The following is a 19,047-nucleotide window of genomic DNA, read 5'->3' as shown; positions in this document are numbered from 1 at the left end:
GGACCGAATTTCTTGTGATCAGCCATTGAGAAGGCAATTAATTTCTGTTCTCAAAAAAAAATTTTAATCGGAAGATAATTGCTTTACATTGTTGTGTTGGTTTCTGCCATACAACATCGGGAATCAGCCATAATTATATATATATATCCCCTCCTTCTGAAGCCTCCCTCCCCCCCACCCCCCATCCTGCCCCTTTAGGTCATCACAGAGCACCAGGCTGGCCTCCCTGTGTTATATAGTAGCTTCCTACTAGCTATTGAAACATGTATATTATCAAGTGTGAAACAGACTGCCAGTCCAGGTTGGATGCAGGAGACAAGTGCTCAGGGCTGGTGCCCTGGGAAGACCCAGAGGGATGGGGTGGGGAGGGAGGTGGGAGGGGGTTCAGGATGGGGAATACATGTAAATCCATGGCTGATTCATGTCAATGTATGGCAAAAACCACTACAATGTTGTAAAGTAATTAGCCTCCAACTAATAAAAAATAAAGGAAAAAAAAGATAGATAACCCCCCCAAAAAATAGGTTCATCAATACTATTTTCCTAGATTCCATATATATACGTTAATATATGATATTTGCTTTTTGCTTAGCACTTAATTTCTACCCCGTCTCATGGCCAATCTATCTTCCTCCAGCTCCACTCACCACCGATGTTAACAAAAAGAACAAGATGTAAAATGTGAGGATAAAACAGTTTATAAAATTCCGTAGACGGGCTTCCCTGGTGGTCCAGTGGCTAAGACTCTGCGCGCCCAGTGCAGGGTGACTAAGTTCCAAACCTGGTCAGGGAACTAGATCCCATGTGCTCCAACTAAGAGTTGGCATAACTCAACTAAAGACACTGCATGCTGCAAGACCTGGGACAGCCAAATAAATGAATAAATACATTTTTAAAAATCCTGTAGAGCATGGGAAGGCCAGTGGCTCAGGGGTAAAGAATCTGCCTGCAATGCAGGAGACTTTCAGGTGTCACAGGTTTGATCCCTGGGTCAGGAAGATCCCCTGGAGAAGGAAATGGCAACCCACTCCAGTATTCTTGTCTGGAGCATCCCATGAACAGAGGAGCCTGGTGGGCTGTAGTCCAAGAGTCTGACAGGACTGAGTGACTAAACAACAACAAACCTAAATTTTAAAATGAATTCTGGGTGCCTTCCCTCAGAGTGAAGTGAGCAAGTCACTGTGGGGGATGAAAGAGGGGAAATGGTACCAGGATCGCCGACCTCTGAGCTACTGCCCCCAGCCTGCTGCCCCAGTGGTTCATGAAATGCCGGGAAGCATCGCTGACGCTGGCGGTTCAGCCTTGGGCTCCCGGGAGATCTCGAAGGACGAGAATCAGGGACGAGGCGTGGTGATGCTTCCAGGATGAACGCTAATGGAGGGAGTGCCTCCGAGACCTCTGCTGAACGCTGACCCCTTGTTTTCCTGAGTGGAAAAATGGGTAAGAGACGCTTGAGTTGATAATGTGGGCGTAGCACAGAGGATCACCTTCATGGCACTCACGGAATGAACACATTTCCGGGAGGAGCTGAGGTAAAGTAATGAGTTCTGGCAAGTCCTCCTCTCCTCCCCCTGCCAAAAATAAAAAAGTCAATGAATTGTTCAGTTTGTACATTTGGAGCGTGCTCTGAGTTGAACCAGTCTTCCTGCCTCAGGCAGGTATTTGGCCTCACTAGGCTGTGTGAACCATGAGTCTGAGAGAAAAGTTGATTTCTTGCTTTGTGAAAAATCATTCTTTCATGTACCTTGCGCATAGATTTTCAAAAATGAACGTGAGACATCTTTTCTAATTTTGGAGGGAAAAATTTGAGGATTTGTAACATCCTCTACGATCCAACCATCAAATATTCTTCGGTGAGCAGCTCCCTCTCACCTCAAAGCCAATGGGAGAGGTGAGGATAGGAGTTTCCCAATGGCTGGGGTGGCCAGTCTCCATCCAAACCGTCTTGACAGCATAGAGAATTACGGCGGTACACCTCCCGGCAAGGCCCTATCCATACATTCTGAGCCTGGGACGAAACAGGAAGTGCCCAGGAGCCAAAGTAAATGTGGCTCCTCCCTGGAGAGGTGCCCAGCTCCTGCGTGTAGACCACAGCTGAAAGGGGCCTTGGAAAACTTTTGGAAACCTCTCCTAGGAAGATGGAAGAAATTCACACACTTGTCCCTGGTGAGACAACACTGAATCTGCTCTGCAAACCACGGCGGGCCTCGGCGGGGAGCTCCCAGAGGTGAGGGCTTGATCCGGCCTGAGGAGGCCTTGACAGACACTCGGGCCATATCAGAAGCAGCGAGCGACTCTGAGGCTTGGAGCCCAAACCGGAGAACGGGGGACTCCCAGGTCAAAGACTTGGGATGCACATCTAGGGCAATGTCTCACCTCTCAACCTTTATCCTCCTCCCCTCCAGCCCCACTGTTACCCCCTGCTCCAGAGACACGCCTTTGAAAGAGATTTTAATTTGGCACTTGCAATGAAAGCCAAGAGGAGGGTTTGCAGGTCTAAGTGAGGACGGGCCTTGGCAAAAGTGGAAAGGATTGAGATTAACCTCGGAAGAGATATGGTGTTGTGTAGTGTGTTAGTCACTTAGTCAGGTTCGACTCTTTCTGACGCCATGGACTGTAGCCCGCCAGGCTCCTCCACCCGTGGGATTGTCCAGGCAAGAGTACTGGAGTGGACTGCCATTTCCTTCTCCATCGGAAGAGCTATGGCAGCAGACAGTGGGTGCTGTGGCCCCATCTCCTGGTGTGCCATCGTGGCCTCGGTGTGACATCCCAAGCCCCATCTACCACTTATCAACGTGACAGAGAAGTGAGGGGCCCCGGCCCGCTTTCCTGGGTCTGCCGCACCCCCACCTGGCCTTCTGAGGGAATACCCCCCCGACCCGTCACAAGTGGGGCTTCTCAGGTCTACTCTCCCAGCGTTGCTGCACAGAGACCACAGCGGGCACGATGCCAGGGGAGAGCCTGTGCCAGTGAAAGTCCCCGACTCCCATCATGTGACCCCACTCCATTCTGACTAGAGCCCCCGCTCTCTGGGAAGCTTGAGTCACCTCAGAGTTTACAGTCTGAGTTCTTAGAAGCTTGACTGAGCAGCACTTTTTTTTTTTAAAGGCTGGCAACTTTATTTTATAATTTTATTTATTTATTTATTGGTGGTTGTGCTGGGTCTTCGTTGCTCGGGCTGTTCTCTTGTGGCGAGCAGAGGCTATGCTCTGCTCACGGTGCCCGGACCTCTCACTGCGGTGGCTTCTCTTGTTGCAATGCTCGGGCTCTAGGGCCTGTGGGCTCAGAAGTTGCAGTTCCCGGACTCCAGCGCATAGGCTCAGTAGTTGTGGCGTGTGGGCTTAGGTGCTCCTGGGCATGCAGAGTCTTCCCGTATCAGGGATTGAACCCGTGTCTCCCGTGTCTCATACAATGGCAGGCGGATTCTTTACCACTGAGCCTCCAGGGAAGACCTAAGCAGGACTCTTAGAAGCTGGTAGCTGTCTATCTAGGTAGACACCCCAGTCGCCCCTGTGTGGTCACTTGAGTGGCACCTCACGGTGACTCTGGCTTAAGTCACTAATTACGTCACACATTATCTCACATAATGGGACACGTGTGACCTAAACGGCTGCCTCTCATATCCCTTGTTATGCAAATCAGTTGCTTGGAGGAATGTGAGTAAATTTGAACAGGGACCCAGGTGCCACCTGGAAAAGAAAGAGATGTCATCCCCTAACCTCTTCCCTTTCAAGAATGCAACGTGATAGAATGTCTCCGACAGACTGAGATGGGTCAGACGGGAAAGGACACCCAGGGTCCCCGAGAAGCCCAGTTCCAGGGGAGCCTGAATCTGGATGATAACCTGGGCACAGTGCCCCCATGGGAAGGTCCATTTGGGGGCTGGTTTTGGCCAATTGTTTGGCTGAAGCCCAAAGTACCCCCCAGTAAAGCCACCAAAGCAAAGAGGGCATCTTGTGCGGCTGGGAAGGCCTCCCCTTTGGAGGCTTTAAGTTTCAGATAGATGGAACTCTGAGACTGTCTCTTATCCTCCCTCAAAACAAAATATCACCGTGGTGTTTGTGTTCTTTGAGAGTGGAAAGCAAGGTCAATGAACCATAGGGACACGGTTCATAGCAAAAGAACTAGGCAGTACCTGGAGCCTGTCCATAGGCTTCTCTGATCCATAGGCAGTCCACAGGCTTCTCAGAGAAGTCCACCGACTTCTCTGGCTCTGATCCCAACCTATTGTTCTGAAGTGAGACAGGATCCTTTGAGGTCAGTAAACCCTGGGATTCTTGGGCAACTCTTTTCAGGAATGTCTTAAGGAGAGATACAGGATGCCCTATACTTTGGGGAAGTGGGGACTGAAACTGTTCAATTTGACAGAAAAAGACTATTCCAGGTGGCAACTGGGTCCCTGTTCAAAAGAGAGCAAACTGGTTAGTTATTTTCAGAAATGGAAGAAGCTCAAAGCTGTTAGCAGTATTCTCTTAACTTCTATTACTGGCCCTTTAGACAAATGACATACTTAAGGAAATTGAAAAGCATGTATGAGAGACAGCACAGTGTCCTTGGACAGAAGTTCAGACAATTTGTGGCACTTTCAAATATGGTTTTGAATTGATTTATAAGGAATTGATCTGTTAGGAAGAGATGACTACCATATGAGCCAACATTTCCACTTCTGGTCCAGGGTAGGACCAGAGACTACTTTTTAAAACTTCCACAGTACAGTGGTGTTCAACGTGTCCTCCTGGCCAGGCCACTGTTAAGGACTGCATGTGTTCCCCTTCCCACGTGGCGCTAGTGGTAAAGAACCTGCTTTCGAATCCAGGAGACTTAAGAGACACAGTTTTGATTCCTGGGTCAGGAAGACCCTCTGGAGAAGGAAACAGCAACCCACTCCAGTACTCCTGCCTGGAAAATTCCATGGACAGAGGAATCTGGCAGGTTACAGCCCATGGGGTCGCAAAGAGTTGGACACAAGCAACTTAGAAGATGCACACGTGTTCCCCCAGGCTTCCTGAGCTGAAATCCTACCCTCCAATGTGATGGTATTAGGAGGTGGGGCTTTGGGAGGGGCTTAGGATTAGATGAGTGATGAGGGTGGTGCCCTCATGAATGGAATCTGTGCCCTTACAGAACATGAGGAAGATTGTCTCTTTCTGTCTGCCACTTGAGGATATAAGGAGAAGTCGGCAGTCTAACCTGGAAGCAGGCTCTCAGTGGAATCTGACGGCACTAACACTCTGAACTTGAACTTCCATCCCTCAGAACCGTGAGAAATAAATTTCTGTTGTCAAGAAGCAGGTCTGCAGTTTTGTGTTATGGCAACCTAGACTGAGACAGCTACAGCCCTCAGTTATTCAATCAACATTACCTTAGGTATTGCTGTGAAGATGTTCTGTAGATGTGATTCAAGTCCATCATCAGTTAACCTTTAGTAAGGGAGACTAACTATGGGTGAGCCTGGTTCAGTCCCCTGAAAGATGTGAAGAGCAGAGCTGAGGATGAATAAATCCTGATGTGGATAACAGCTGCAGTTCATGCCCAAGGGTTCCAGCCTGAAGCTCCTGACACCATGCCCTATGGATACGAGGTTTTCCCAGACAGCCCCCCATGATTGTTGATCTGTGCAATACATTTCTCCCTTCTTCTTTTTTTGTTTTGCTGAGTTGTGCAGCTTGTGGGATCTTGGTTCCTAGACCCGGAATCAAACCTGTGCCCCCTGCAGTGGAAGTGTGGAGTCTTAACCACCAGACTGCCAGGAAAGTCCCTACATTTCTTAAATTTATCTCTGATTGGTTCTGCTGCTTTGGTTGAACTCCGACTCACCCAGCAGGTGATTCTAATATTGTTCAGGCTGAGAACCAGAATTATTGAGTAGTGGTTAAGCCAAAGGGCAGGCTTTCCCAGGCGGCTCAGTGGTAAAGCTTCTCCCTTCAATGCAGGAGCCACAGGAGACCTGGGTTCGATCCCTGGGTTGGGAAAATCACCTGAAGGCGGGCACAGCAATCCACTCCAGCATTTTTGCCTGGAGAATCCCATGGACAGAGGAGCCTGGAGAGCTACAGTCCATTGGGGTCACAAAGAAACAGACAGGACTGAAGCGACTTAGCACAAACGCATGCAAGAAATAACCCAAGGTCAAATCTCCTCTCTTCTACCTACACCTCTGTGACTGCAGCTCCGTCAGCTGAAAAATGGGGATCACAGTGTCTACCGCAGGGGGGCAGTGTGAAGGCCAAATGCTCTCGTGTGTGTCAAAAGTTCAGAGAGCAGCTGGACTGCATCCTGCCCGCTGCTTTTTATAATGTCAGGCTATTCTGGGCCGTGAGCAACGAAATGTCATTCGAACAAAAATGAGCCTGGTTTACATCTCATTGCTCGACATCTAAAGTTTAGGAGTTTATTTCAGAGTCAAAAAACACCTCTTTCCTCCAACTTGCTCCTATGGTCCGTAAGAGGGCTCCAGATCCCTAAACCCACCCGGAGCAGCGAACAGAGGAGGTCAGGTCTCTGCTAATTAAAGCAGTAATAAGGCGGAGCCAAGAGCCCCACCGTGTTTATTAAAGTGGATTGTGAATTCCACCAGCCTCCATCATCATTCTTCAGTGGGTGGTTTACAGGACCCAAGGTCTCGCTGGTAACTTGGAGGACCGCGGAGGTCCCGCCCTCCTTGCCCCGGCAGCTCGTCTTTTTCGCGGCTCCTGTGTGGATGCTGAGCGAGCGCGTTCCTCCCGGGGCTCTCACCTCCCGCCCTCCTGACGGTCAGCTGCGGCCTTCAATCTGGCACACCAGTGCCCTCTGGTGGCCAGCTGCTGCAGCTACTACTCACTCTGCAAGAGTTTATTTGCGGGAAGCGGCTGAGGATAAAGCGCTTTACTGTGATTTCTTTTTAAGCCGCGGATGCCCACGTGCTCCTGCAAATCCTTTGATGGGTAGAGAGGGTCTGTCTCTTTGTCGATTTACTCTGTCACTGGCCGTGTATGACCTTAGCTACTCTTGTCGCCTCTCTGCGTCCGTTTCCTCACCTATGTATGTGTGTGTTAGTCATTCAGTTGAGTCCGACTTTTTGCGACTCCATGGTCTGTAGCCTGCCAGGCTCCTCTGTCCATGGAATTTTCCAAGTAAGAATACTGCATTCAGCAGCCATTCTCTTCTCCAGGAGTTGTTCCCGACTCAGGGATCGAACCCAGGTCTCCTGTGTTGCAGGCAGATTCTTTACTGTCTGAGCCACCAAGGAAGACCACTTCTTCACCCTTAACCTGAAATTAAAGTGAATCATCTCCCACTTTAATATTTAGGCTTCAGGGGCTTCTGGCTCATGCTAAGTCGCTTCAGTCTTGTCTGACTCTGAGACCCCATGGACTGTAACCCTTCAGGTTCCTCCCACCATGGGGTTCTCCAGGCAAAATACTGGAGTGGGTTGCCATGTCCTCCTCCAGGAGATCTTCCCAACCCAGGAATTGAACCCGTTTCTCTTATGTCTCCTGCATTGGCAGGCGGGTTCTTTACCACTAGCGCCACATGGGAAACCCATCAGGCTCTGGGACTGTCATCTCTTTAACAAATACTATGTGTCAAGTATAGAAGTTCAGACTCAACGGACAGCAACCTGAGCATTCCTGACCTTTAAACTGTAAGAGGATACAGCTAATAAATAATCAACATAATAAAGAAGTGGAATACATAGTGTGTTAGAAGGTGATCAACGCTTTAGGGGAAAATAAAGGAGGTATGAGATTCAGAACTGGTGGCAAAGATAAAGCTAAGGTATGGTGTCGGTTTAAGTGATGAAGTTAGGACTCTGAAAGGTTGCTCTGAACAGAGACCTGTGGGAGGAGGATGGGAGGCATTTAGTCCTGCAGATTTTCTGGGGTAGAACGTTCCAGATTGAGGAGAACCCCACAATGGTTTGAGGTGAGGACCTCTCTGGCTAAATTAGGGACACAGAGGGTATAACGGGGCAAGGAGGGGCGGGGGTGAACACTGGCCACACCACACTTCTGCAGAAATGAGGAGTTCTAACCACTGGATCACCAGGCAAGTCCCCATGGCAGAGAAGTCAAACTTGACTCTGAAAAAAAAAATGGAAAGGCACGGAGGGGTAGGGGCAGAGGAGTGATATAACACGGCCTATGTTTTTACAGGGTCTGCTCAGGCAGACATAATAAAATACAATAGACTGGGTGTCTTGAACAACAGAAATTAATTTTCTCCCAGTTCTGGAGGCTGCAAAGTCCAAGATCAAGTTCTAGCAGGATTGAGTTTCTGTTGAGAACCCTCTTTCTGGAGGGTCAACGCCAGCCTTCTCACTGGGTCCTCACCTGGACAGAGAAGATGCCAATAGTTCCTTCCTCATCTTAAAGACTCTAATCCCGACCTGGGTCTCTGCCCTCGTGACCTCATCTAAACCTAATCACTTCCCAAAGGCCCCACCTCCTAATGCTATCCCACTGGGGGACTGGCTTCAATGTTTGAATTTGGGGGGGACACAAACATTCATAGCTGAGTCACTCAGGCTGCTGAGAGTGCTGGATGGCAAGGATGGGGGTGGGGAAGCAGGTGGCTCTGGAACAATCCAGGTGAGGGGGTGGTGGCCACCTTAGCAATGGAGGTGGAGAGAAGGGGTCAGCTTCTGGAGAGATGTCAAAAGTAGAGAGAGGAGGATTTCTTGACAACTTGATGTGGACCAGGAGAGAAAAAAAGAGAAGTCAAGGATGATGAAGGGATTTGATCCAAGTGACCAGAAGTCATCATTAATTGAGATGAGAAATGGGGGGGGAAGATCAGACATTCGGTTTGGGAGGAGTGTTGAAGATAAACGAGGATGGTAGCAAATTGCAGTCAGATTAATTTTAACTCCTTTGGCTCCCACACAGGCAGCCAGAGGTCCTTCCATATTGGGCTCAAACGTGGTTTGATTATGATCTTTGTGTATTTCGTTGGAGTTTTAGAGGTGACGGCTCACCTTCTTTGTCAGTGTTCTTCTCTGACACGGTGTAAGAGGAGCACTATGTGAGGAATTAGAATGCTTCCAAATAATGCTGCCTGTGGTCCCGATGCACGGATGAGTGGTCCAGACCTACACCTGAGTGAGCATCTATCCTCTCCTGCCTCCTCCCTCATTTACACCCTCACACACACCCCTAGAAGTCCCGTGTACACACTTTCCTCTGAGTCGATCCTCAGAAATAAAGTCACTCATTATTACAATGAATTATTATCAATTACAGAATAAAGAAAGTCATTATTCTAAGATGCCCCCAAATAACTTGTGTGGTGAGATGAGAACCGCCCTTCCCTTGTCTCCTTTTGGTAATCAAATTTATGTTCCTTGTAACTTCTAAATGAATACAACATAAGCATCCATATATGAAGCCAAGTTATAATACCAAGAATCCAATCAAGGTTTCTTAGGGATCATAAAAAATAATTATTTTCTATGAATTGAGCTATAGAATCTTAGGAATCAGCTTGAGATAAACAAGATTTGAGGTTTATGATCAATTCTTTAAAATAATGCCTCACTTCAGAGGAACCCCAAACTCTAAGAATACATGAAATATCCCCCTTTACAAAATGGATTGGGCGAGTGGGGAGTGAAACCATGATTTGTAATAAGACTAATCATGGTAAAGCTACCTTTATTGAAATCCACCAGTGGATTTAAACTATTCTATCAAAATTCTATACATAACACAGCAATTCCACATGCTAAGTGAAACACTGTGGGGAAATGCTACATGGAAAAATGCTTATTCAGTTTTATTTGTAAACAGGCACGCAAACAGTGGTTGTAATACTGACCTGTAGTGTGAGAAATAGGTGACCAGAAGAAAAGGAGAGTGTCGCTTTTGGGTTTGCATCAAGTGCACGTATTATCTACTCAAAATGTTGAATTACATACTTCCTCCTAAATAAAAACGCGTTTTTATATCAACTGCGGTACACTAAGTTGAAAATGATTTTTGTCAAGTTGCTTAATTTCTAGGACATCCCAATCTAGAAGGTTTTCTCTCTCAGTGGAAGACTTGGATTGTGTCCATTTAACTATTGATACCTAGGATACTGGGCAAGTCTGTGTGGATTCAAATTCTTCATTGAAAAAAAATGGGCTTAGACTAGAGATGACTTCCAAAATCTCTTTCTGGGCTAAGATACTGTGATTATGTGACTTGACTATGCAATATTTGGAAAAATAAAACTGAAATAAGTTGTCAAAAGAGAATTTGAATGTGATAGTGAGTTTTGATGATATGGCAGAAATAATGTGGCAGTATAGTTGTATACAACTACTATTTTTGCAATACATTTCATTCTTAAACCACACCTCATTAATTCCCTTTCATTTCTACTCACCTTTGAAATACCTAGGGAACAACAAAGGAGACAAATTCAACTGAAGAAATTTATTTACTTTTTTTTCTAGGTACATAGATGACATAATTATAGACAAGTTTTGATACATAGGAAAACCCTTCTGTCCACCTCTTTTTGCTAAATGAATCATCACAATAATTTTTACAATTTTTAAAACAATACACAGCTTTCTTGGGCTGAAGCAATCGCAAGAACATATCGGTACTGGTATATTACAGCTACTTACAATGTTTAAGAACAGCAATGGAGAAAAATAAGTTATTTAAATATTGATTTCATATACAGAAAGTGCAATGTTGTTAGTTGTTATATAACTTGCTTGACAGTTTCTTGTTTCTCTATCAATTTAAAATCGAGATAATGTGGACTCAGACTTTTTTTTTTTCTGAAAATAATACAGTACACACATGCAGCACTGACTTGGTGACCTGACTTCTTTTGCTGCAATTATGAAAGCAAACTTTGCTCTGTCAGGAACTGATTTTCAACAGACTACTTATTTCCAATTTCACCCACACCTGGGTACAGGAAAAGAGAAAAGGGCCTCTGACTAAGGCAAGGCCATGAAAAATCTATCTACTTCTTGGTTATCTGGGAATGTAAGTAGTGGTTGGGGCTGGCTGCATTTCCTTATAGACAGCTTCAAAGAAAAAAAATGACATACAAGGACGTGTAGCTACCTGAGCCAAACTGCCTCTCCAGGTTTCTCTGTGCTTTCCTAAAACAACAGTGTTCACCCTTCCTCAACATTCTGCACCAAGTGCAATGGATGAAAACCGGATATTGCTGAAGCCGACCACCTGTCTTCCGGCATCCACAGGCGGCCACAAACCATCTCGGTCAAATGTCACACACAAGCATTCAGGCTTTTCTAAGGTCAATTTAAAAGTTTAAAGCAAAAGAAGACCAAACAAATACTAAAAGTTTACAAACAAGACTTTAATAAAAGCACAATAAAGTAAAAATCACCTCAGATCCCACAGACTAGGAAGCCCTTCTACTGAAAATGATTCATGGTCCCTGAATTTCACTTCTAGGCAAAGGCAATGATTTCCAAAGAAGAATGGAAAAAAAAAAAATACGGTTTGGCATTCTTAAAAACTCATATTCAGAAAGTTCACTTTTCTGGCACCTCTTTTACATAAGTGAAAATCTTACGGTGAAAATGAACTAACACCAGGAAATTCACGTACGATTTTCCCTTCTCCTTTGCTCCTATGTATCACCTGACTATACGTGTGGTCTTTGAGCTCAGCTTCAACTCTGAGCAGGCTCTCTCACAAGTCACGCTGAGGCACCGAAAACGTGGGGTGAGGAGCCCGTCCATTTTAAAGCATCCTCTCCTCCACACGTGAAATCCCTTCCAACGACATAGTTACAGGAGAGCCTGCAGCCTCCTTACCCTTTTCATGGAATGTCACATCCCACAGGAATGTCATAATGGGCTGAAGAGTTCAATAGAAATTTGGCCGCTTTAGCTTTTTCTTCTAGTGTTCCACAACTTCTTACATGGCATCTTATAGAAGGTGACTATTATTGAAGAAATATATATTATTCTTTAAAATGCATACTAAAAGCATGAAGAAAAAAAAAAATATCACCTGAGAACGTCCTTTTCCTCAGAAATATGGATCCAGATCTTTTTTAAAGCAAATGGTAAAATGGCTTTGTAATTCATGAAAACATCTTTTTCCCCCCTCTCCCCTGAGGGATATCATTTGTTTTAATGAGTAGATAAAATATTACAGCACTTTTAAATCACGACTCAAAGCATTTCTACCGTAAATGATCACACCCAATGCTTAAAATAGGGCTCATGATAAGAATGTAAAGGAAAATCATTTTATAAGCAACTGGAAACAATAATTCTGTCTGCTAGAAAATCAGACAATAGATTGAAAGAGAATGCTGAAATCAGTTGGAAAAGAACTGAAAATATACAACTATTTAATACATGGCCAATGTAGTTTGTTTGGCTCCATAATGAACCTTTATTATATTTAAGTGAATTACCTAAATAAGATGGAAAACAGTATTTTAACTGTAAAACCAAGAAAAAAATCTTTTAAAATATCTTACACACTATGTCCCTTTAAAGAACATCTTCCTTAAATATTCAACTTACAATGACTTTTTGCAAAGGTGATCTGTTACCCAATGACCGATTTTGGAATGGACATGGTCAAGATTCCAAGTCAATACTGCAGCACAGTGACCAACATGTTAACACTAAACTGATTAAAATGAAAGATCATAACTTCAAACACACAAACATACTCTCACACATGACATCTTTGTGAATTTCAGCGAGCTTTTTACCAGATTTGTAGTTAGTTTAAAATCTGAAAGTCAACATGAGTCTGGCCTGATAAACACCCCTATAAAATAAGCCACATCAGAGTGAGACAATTAGAAAAGCCCATTTCTGTTGGAAACATCCCACATACGTTAGGTGGCAGTCTAAGCTGAGGATCTGGAACTACGGTTACAAGGTAGTGAACACTAGGTTAGATAACTGCTTAAAAGCTTACGTTAAGGCAAATAAATGCTGATTTGCTAGAAAGCAATTATTAAAACGTCTCTTGTTTACCTAAATGAGAATAGGGCTTTCTTTTTCCAGTGCAGCCAGATTTTCTTACTTTTGAACACATGAGCCTGGTCAATAGTGTACAATCACTCCCGAGGCTGTTACTTTGGCCTGGCTAAAGCCCGTCTGGGCCTCAGGAACCCTGCAGGGTGACGGAAGGGTGAGGAGCATGCTGAGAAATGGGACAGGCAGCCTCTCCCCCTGCCCTCTGCCCTCGCCCAGTGCACCAAGACAGGCTGTGGGCAAAGCATTTGTGGCAAGTCAGCATCTTGGTTCTCCTATATCCTGAAAACAAAACTAAGTGCTTGTCTTTTCTTTGGGGGGGTCACAGAGAACCACACCAATTTCCCGGAGGGGGGCTTTTCTGGAGAAGAGAAGGTCATCAGTCCCGTGCCAAGATTCCGAGTTCTGTTGGCAACACACTGGGCCTTTCTCCTGGGTCTGGTCTGCATGGCCAGCCAGGGAGGAATTGCATCAGCATCGTGAACACAGTGAACGGGTGGCTCTTGTCCAGGCAGGCCCATCTCAGGCCTGGCTACATGGCCTCGGGGCCTGGTGGCAGTTTGAAGAGTCTGGCTGCAGACACGAGCTTGCTTATGTGTCTCTCCTCTGTGATGCCAGCCTCCTGAAGGCAAGTGTGGGACAGAGAAGGCACTTGGCCCAGGGTGCTAAAGCCCGCCTCAGAGAGGGCGCTGGCATACATGGGCAGACCGATGGAAATCAGCCAATCCGACACGGACGACACGCAGCCAGGAGACAGCGGCTTCCTGCAGATTTCTGTGAGTCCGCCGCTTGGGATCTAGGTAAACAGAGAAAGCAATTTCAGCAGGATTTGACGGGTGCCACTGGAGAGCTCTTTCTTCTCTGCCTAAGAGGAGGGCTACTGAAATCTTACATTTAATACTACACTATCAGAAAGGGATAATACCATGAGATGTCAAAGCATCAAGAATTCTTTCTTGGCTTCTCAAGGTGAGACAAATCCTCAAGAAAGTGTCTGAGGTCCCAGAAGGTACTTGGAATTAGATCTAACCGCAATTATGTGTGGACATCTCCGAACTGTCACCATTTGTGTTTCTGGCTATTTTGTCTCATGGTTGGTCACACTCTTCAATCAATGATCCCTATAGTGACCGAAGAAGCAAACCTATGTGATAGTGTGAAAAAACAAGATACCCAGAAAAGCAATGATACTCATATAAAGTAGATTTTCTTCTGTATTTTGAATCTACATTAACATCCAGAAAATTAAACATTTATTAAATTAAGCATTAATTAAAATTAATCAATATAATTATAAAGAATTAGAAATACAATAATAAATGTTGGCTAGGGCAGGGAAATGGACATTTATACTTGACTCCTGTGAAGGCCAAGTGAGATTCCTCTCAGAAAGGCAATTTACCACCAAATGTGCAAATCCTTGAGATTTTCTGGAGTCTTAATGAAGCAAATCCTCTTGAAGGACTGTATCCTCAGAAATTAGTCAACAAAGTCTATAGAATTTATTAACCAAGACATTCCTCACTCAATTATTTAAAATAAAAGTTTGGGAAAAAAATCTAAAAGTCTTAACAATATGGAATTAGCTGAACTAAGACACACCTACTAGAACACTTTGAGACATGAACAATATAAAAAAATTTTCAGTAACAAAGAAATAGGTTCACAATCTGATAGCTGAAAACATTAAAGTTTCCAAACTGTACACGTACTATTATACACGTGCAGAGAAATAACTAAATGGATTTTTTTTTCCCCCACAGTGCTGGGATTATGGATAATTTTCATCTTTTTCTTTCCAAAACTGTATTTTTAAAACTCTGCAGGCTGAATACGTATTACTTTCCCCCTGGTGTCTCCCTTTGGTATCTTATAAGGAACCCTGCTCAGTGGCTGCCAGCATGCCCATCATTAAGCCCTATGACTGAATGGACTTCAGAAATCGGGAAGAGAGGGGCCCTGAACCGTGGGCTGCTCACCGCCATGCGATGCTGCTTCCGAAGCAGCTTGACACGGATCTGGTCCATGTTGGTGGCGACATCCCTTTCCGGCTGGTCTAAGTCTTCTGCATACCTCTGTACCAGGGCCTCAGGAATCCCACAGCGGCCGTGCTGCGAGCAAGAACAGAAATCTCTTAGCAAGGGTTGCGAGGATCTTTTTCTTTCTCCAAGAACAGCAAACATAAGGTAAGATAAGACATTTAGCTACTAGAAAGTAGGACCAACAGTTTAAATTTGAAGTGAATATATTTTCTTTAGTATCAAGACAACTATTTTAGAGAGAATATTTTACATCTTTATCTTTTAGGTAGTGATGAGCTCTGGAAATATGTCTTGAAAGATGGTTAAAGTAGAACACAATCACCCTCCATTGTGGGGTCTAAGGTCTACTCTATGTGATCATTTTGCAAAAGGTTATTGAAGGGCAAACTTGTGCTCTATAGATCATCCACTGTTGGTCCCTCAGCTACAAAGAGTTATACTAGGCCAGCATTTACTGTACAGTAGAATTCCCACTGCTTTCCACTCAAAGGGATTCATTCACTAAATATTAAGAAGGCAGAGGAGGAGTATCTTATCATAAGGCATTCAAGGTCATAAGGCACTTATAACAAAGACTCTCAGGAATGCATTAGAACAATTCATGAATTTCTAGGACTAACATACATCTATTTTCATGCATTTGTCTTCAAAGTTATTTTGATATTGGTAGGTCTACTCTGGGCTTCCCTAGCGGCTCAGAGGTAAGGATCCTCCTGCAATGCTGGAGACTTAGGTTCAATCCCTGGGTGGGGAAGATCCCCTGGAGCTGGAAATGGCAACCCACTCCAGTGTTCCTGCCGGGAAAATTCCACGGATAGAGGAGCTTGGCCGGCTATAGTCCACAGTGTCTCAAAGAGTTGAAAAGGACTAAGCGACTGAGCGTAGACACACACAGTTCTACGTGTTTGTGTTTTTTGCAAATGAGAAGTGAGTTTTCATTATAGTTCTCAATGTTTTTGGTACAATGGGGTATTTTATATAGTCTTTTATCCCCAGTTACCCATACAGATATCAGACAGTATAATTATTACATCTGAATGATGCTAAGTAGCTTCAGTCATGTCCAACTCTTTGCGACCCCATGGGACTGGGGCCCATCAGGCTCCTCTGTCCATGGGATTCTCCAGGTAAGATCTCCTTCTCCAGGAGACCTTCCTGACCCAGGGGTCAAACCTGCATCTCTTTTATTTCCTGCACTGGCAGGCGGGTTCTTTACCACGAGTGTCACCTGGGAAGTCCCATTTACATCTGAATAGGGCTCCACAGTTTTCAAAGTAGATTTACATTTATATTATTAACATTTGTTCCTATTAACACTTCTAAGAGGTACTTATGAAGGTTATTATTAATTCAATTTTACATCCAGTGAAAGGAAATGGGGATTTGTTAAAATTTAAATACAAAGATGTTGAGTAACACATGGAAACTGGAGCTTTGTTTCAGGACCAGGTTCTAGTAATGACTGATATAGTTCTCCTGGCAAAGAACAGTTGGCCAAAATTAAATACAAACAAGTGAAAGAAGAGAAGGGAAAGAAGAAAGCCCCTAAGGCCGTGTTTGCATTTAATCTGGGCACTGTGCTCCCTGTTCATCTGAACGCCCAGCGCGGGGTGACAAGGACCCCCTGCCCTGTCACTGTCTGCCACCAGCTGCCGTCGGAGGGCAATGACATTGTTCCCGCCTGGCACCCCCAACTTATGGGGCTGGGGGGCCAGGGCCTCGGATACCTTATCAGAATAGGGCTCCTCGGTGAGATCAATGCCTTCCGCCCGCAGCTTGTTCTCGGTCAGCATTTCCAGGTCCAGCCCGCGGGCGCAGGAGACCTTCCTGGCCAGCGCTGGCCCGAGCCGCACGCCGTGTTCCTGGAGGCTGGCGCTCTCGGGCAGCTCCGACAGCCAGGGTGGTGGCCTGGTGCTTGGCGGGCTGCCCGGCTCCGGCCCCGGGGGAGGCCTGGCCACCGCTGCCGCCGAGGGACAGTCACTGGGGCCGCCGGGGCTGCCCTTTTTAAGCGGCAGGCCCGGTGCGTCGGGGCCGGGGCCGCCGGGGGGACCAGGAGGGACAGGATGCAGCCCGTTGGCGAGGCGCTCCCTGCTCTTCTTGGCGGGAACGGGCGGAGGCTGGACGGGAGGTTTGGCCTGTATTCTGGCCTCGGGGCCCCTCTGCTCAGCATCCAGGCCTTCTTTGGTGCCCGCGGGGTGATGTGTCCCTTCGAAATCGAGTCCTTTCCTGTGACCCTCCAGAGGCGTCCGTGTTAAACTGGGTTTAACGGCAGGCGGTTGGGCGTCGAAGGTTTTGGGCAAACACGGAGGGGGGGATGTACCCCGTGAAAAGGGCCCCATCGGGCCATCCAGTTTCTTAGTAGTCGTTTTCTGAGGTTCAGAAAACCTCTTGCTTTGGGTCAGTAGCAATGCATCGTCAACAGCAGACTCTCGTTTGGGGCCCGGAACCGTTGTGACGCAGGGGGCTGTCTTTTGTGGCACTTCAGGTACAGTCTGAGGGCAGGGTCCTGTCACCTCGCCAGGCACGTCTTTCTCGGGCTCTCCTTGAAGGTCGTCCAGGGAGTGGGACCGGGGCCAAGTCTCCACGGTCTGGGGGCCCTCCAGGGTCTCACAGCTCCGGCACATGGAAACGGGGAGACTCCTTCGGTTTTTATTCAAATCAGTCACACACGGGGGATCACAGCTCTGGGAGGCCAGAGGGGTGAGACCACCGCCCAGCCTCCCCTCCCCTCCCTGCTTCAGAGCGTCCACTGACTTCGTCAAAGGCAAGGTTGGGTAGTTGCCCAGCTGGTTCCTGTTGAAAGACTTCAGGCTGGACTCGGTTGATGACTTGGCAGAGAGGCCGGTTTTCCGAGTCTTGCCTACAAGGCAAGGAGAGGTTTTTTACAATCGCATCTTAAAAAGCAATCAATCAAATTGATGTAAAAGGTGCGCAAATGTTATTGAAATCTCCAACTCCCATATCCCGCTGTGGAATTACACTAAGGACATAATACCACCACTGGTGATGTAGGGCTACTGTGGTTCCATTTTTATTTTTTAGAGAGAATTCTTAAGTCTTATTAAAGGACTCAGGGAAATGAAAGTTAATTGAGTTATGTGGAAAGAAAATATGCTGTGTCAGGCCATAAAATAAATCTAGGCCTAATGTCTGTTCGCAGCTGTAGTCAGTGTGGAAGAAGGCATATCCACATCCCACTAAGGAACCACACTGATGGAATTTCTGATTAGAGTACCGTTTCCTAAGACCACAGTTGCAAAGGGGACAGGTTCTTTACAGAGGAGAATCTCCAACCTCCGGGATCAAAGGCCCCATAATTTGAGGTGGAGCTGATGTAATAATAAAGTGTGCAATAAATGTCATGCACTTGAATCACCCCCAAACCATCCCTCCCTCCATCCTCGTCCATGGAAAAACTGTCTTCCATGAAACTGGTCCCTGGTGCCAAAAAAAGGCAGGGGACCATTGCTTTAAATGGTATCCCCCCAAGGTTCCCTGGTGACCACTGAACCCTCAAAACTTCTTTTAAACCCTCACTGCTTTGTGCTTTGTTCAAGCATGTAAAGTAAATGTATCCTGCAAACCGTCAGCCAATCCTGGTAACAACGAGTAAACAAGCTTAGGTGAGTCTACCGCCAGAGTCCGTAAGATACCAGTACGATTCTAATAACCACTGAAGCAACAGACCTCATTAAAGTAAACTAACTGTCAGGCTGATAACTAAACTTATCAACCAGTCAGTCTACTTACTTAACAATTGTTGACTGATGCTAACTGCTTCTTCTGCTTGATGCAGAGAGTAACACTGACTGCATCTGATCCCAGTCTACTTAAGACTCCCTTTCTGTTTGAGACAAGTAAGCCATCTGGAATTTCCTATGAATACCTCTGGGCTGTTAGGACAGGGAAACAACGAACAAGACTCACGGCCCTCGAGTGGTCCTCTCCCTTGATATTGCTCTGTTCCTCGGTCATGCAGCTGAGGCATTTAAGATACCGCTGCTTGTGAGGCCCTGATGGATGGTCTACCTGGTAAATTGTTTTCCT

General features: G+C 45.9%; 1 protein-coding gene across 6 annotated transcripts in view; it reads right to left on the bottom strand.

Moving 5' to 3' along the window:
* Window positions 1-10,377: 10,377 nt before the first annotated feature.
* LOC122684220 (sterile alpha motif domain-containing protein 5) overlaps window positions 10,378-19,047 on the bottom strand; it is a 981,181-nt gene continuing 972,511 nt past the window's right edge. For all 6 annotated transcript variants that reach the window (XM_043888222.1, XM_043888224.1, XM_043888223.1 and 3 more), the window contains 3 exons: window positions 16,728-17,860; window positions 14,938-15,069; window positions 10,378-13,754 (listed from right to left, as the gene is read on the bottom strand). In XM_043888222.1, the coding sequence (XP_043744157.1) occupies window positions 13,491-13,754; window positions 14,938-15,069; window positions 16,728-17,860 (1,529 nt within the window). In that variant the 3' untranslated portion in view covers window positions 10,378-13,490. The remainder of the gene's footprint in view (window positions 13,755-14,937; window positions 15,070-16,727; window positions 17,861-19,047) is intronic.

This window comes from Cervus elaphus, chromosome 26 (genome assembly GCF_910594005.1).
Source record: "Cervus elaphus chromosome 26, mCerEla1.1, whole genome shotgun sequence".
Lineage (NCBI taxonomy): Eukaryota > Metazoa > Chordata > Mammalia > Artiodactyla > Cervidae > Cervus > Cervus elaphus.
Note: the sequence above shows the minus strand (reverse complement) of the source record. Positions and strands in the feature narration are given on the sequence as shown.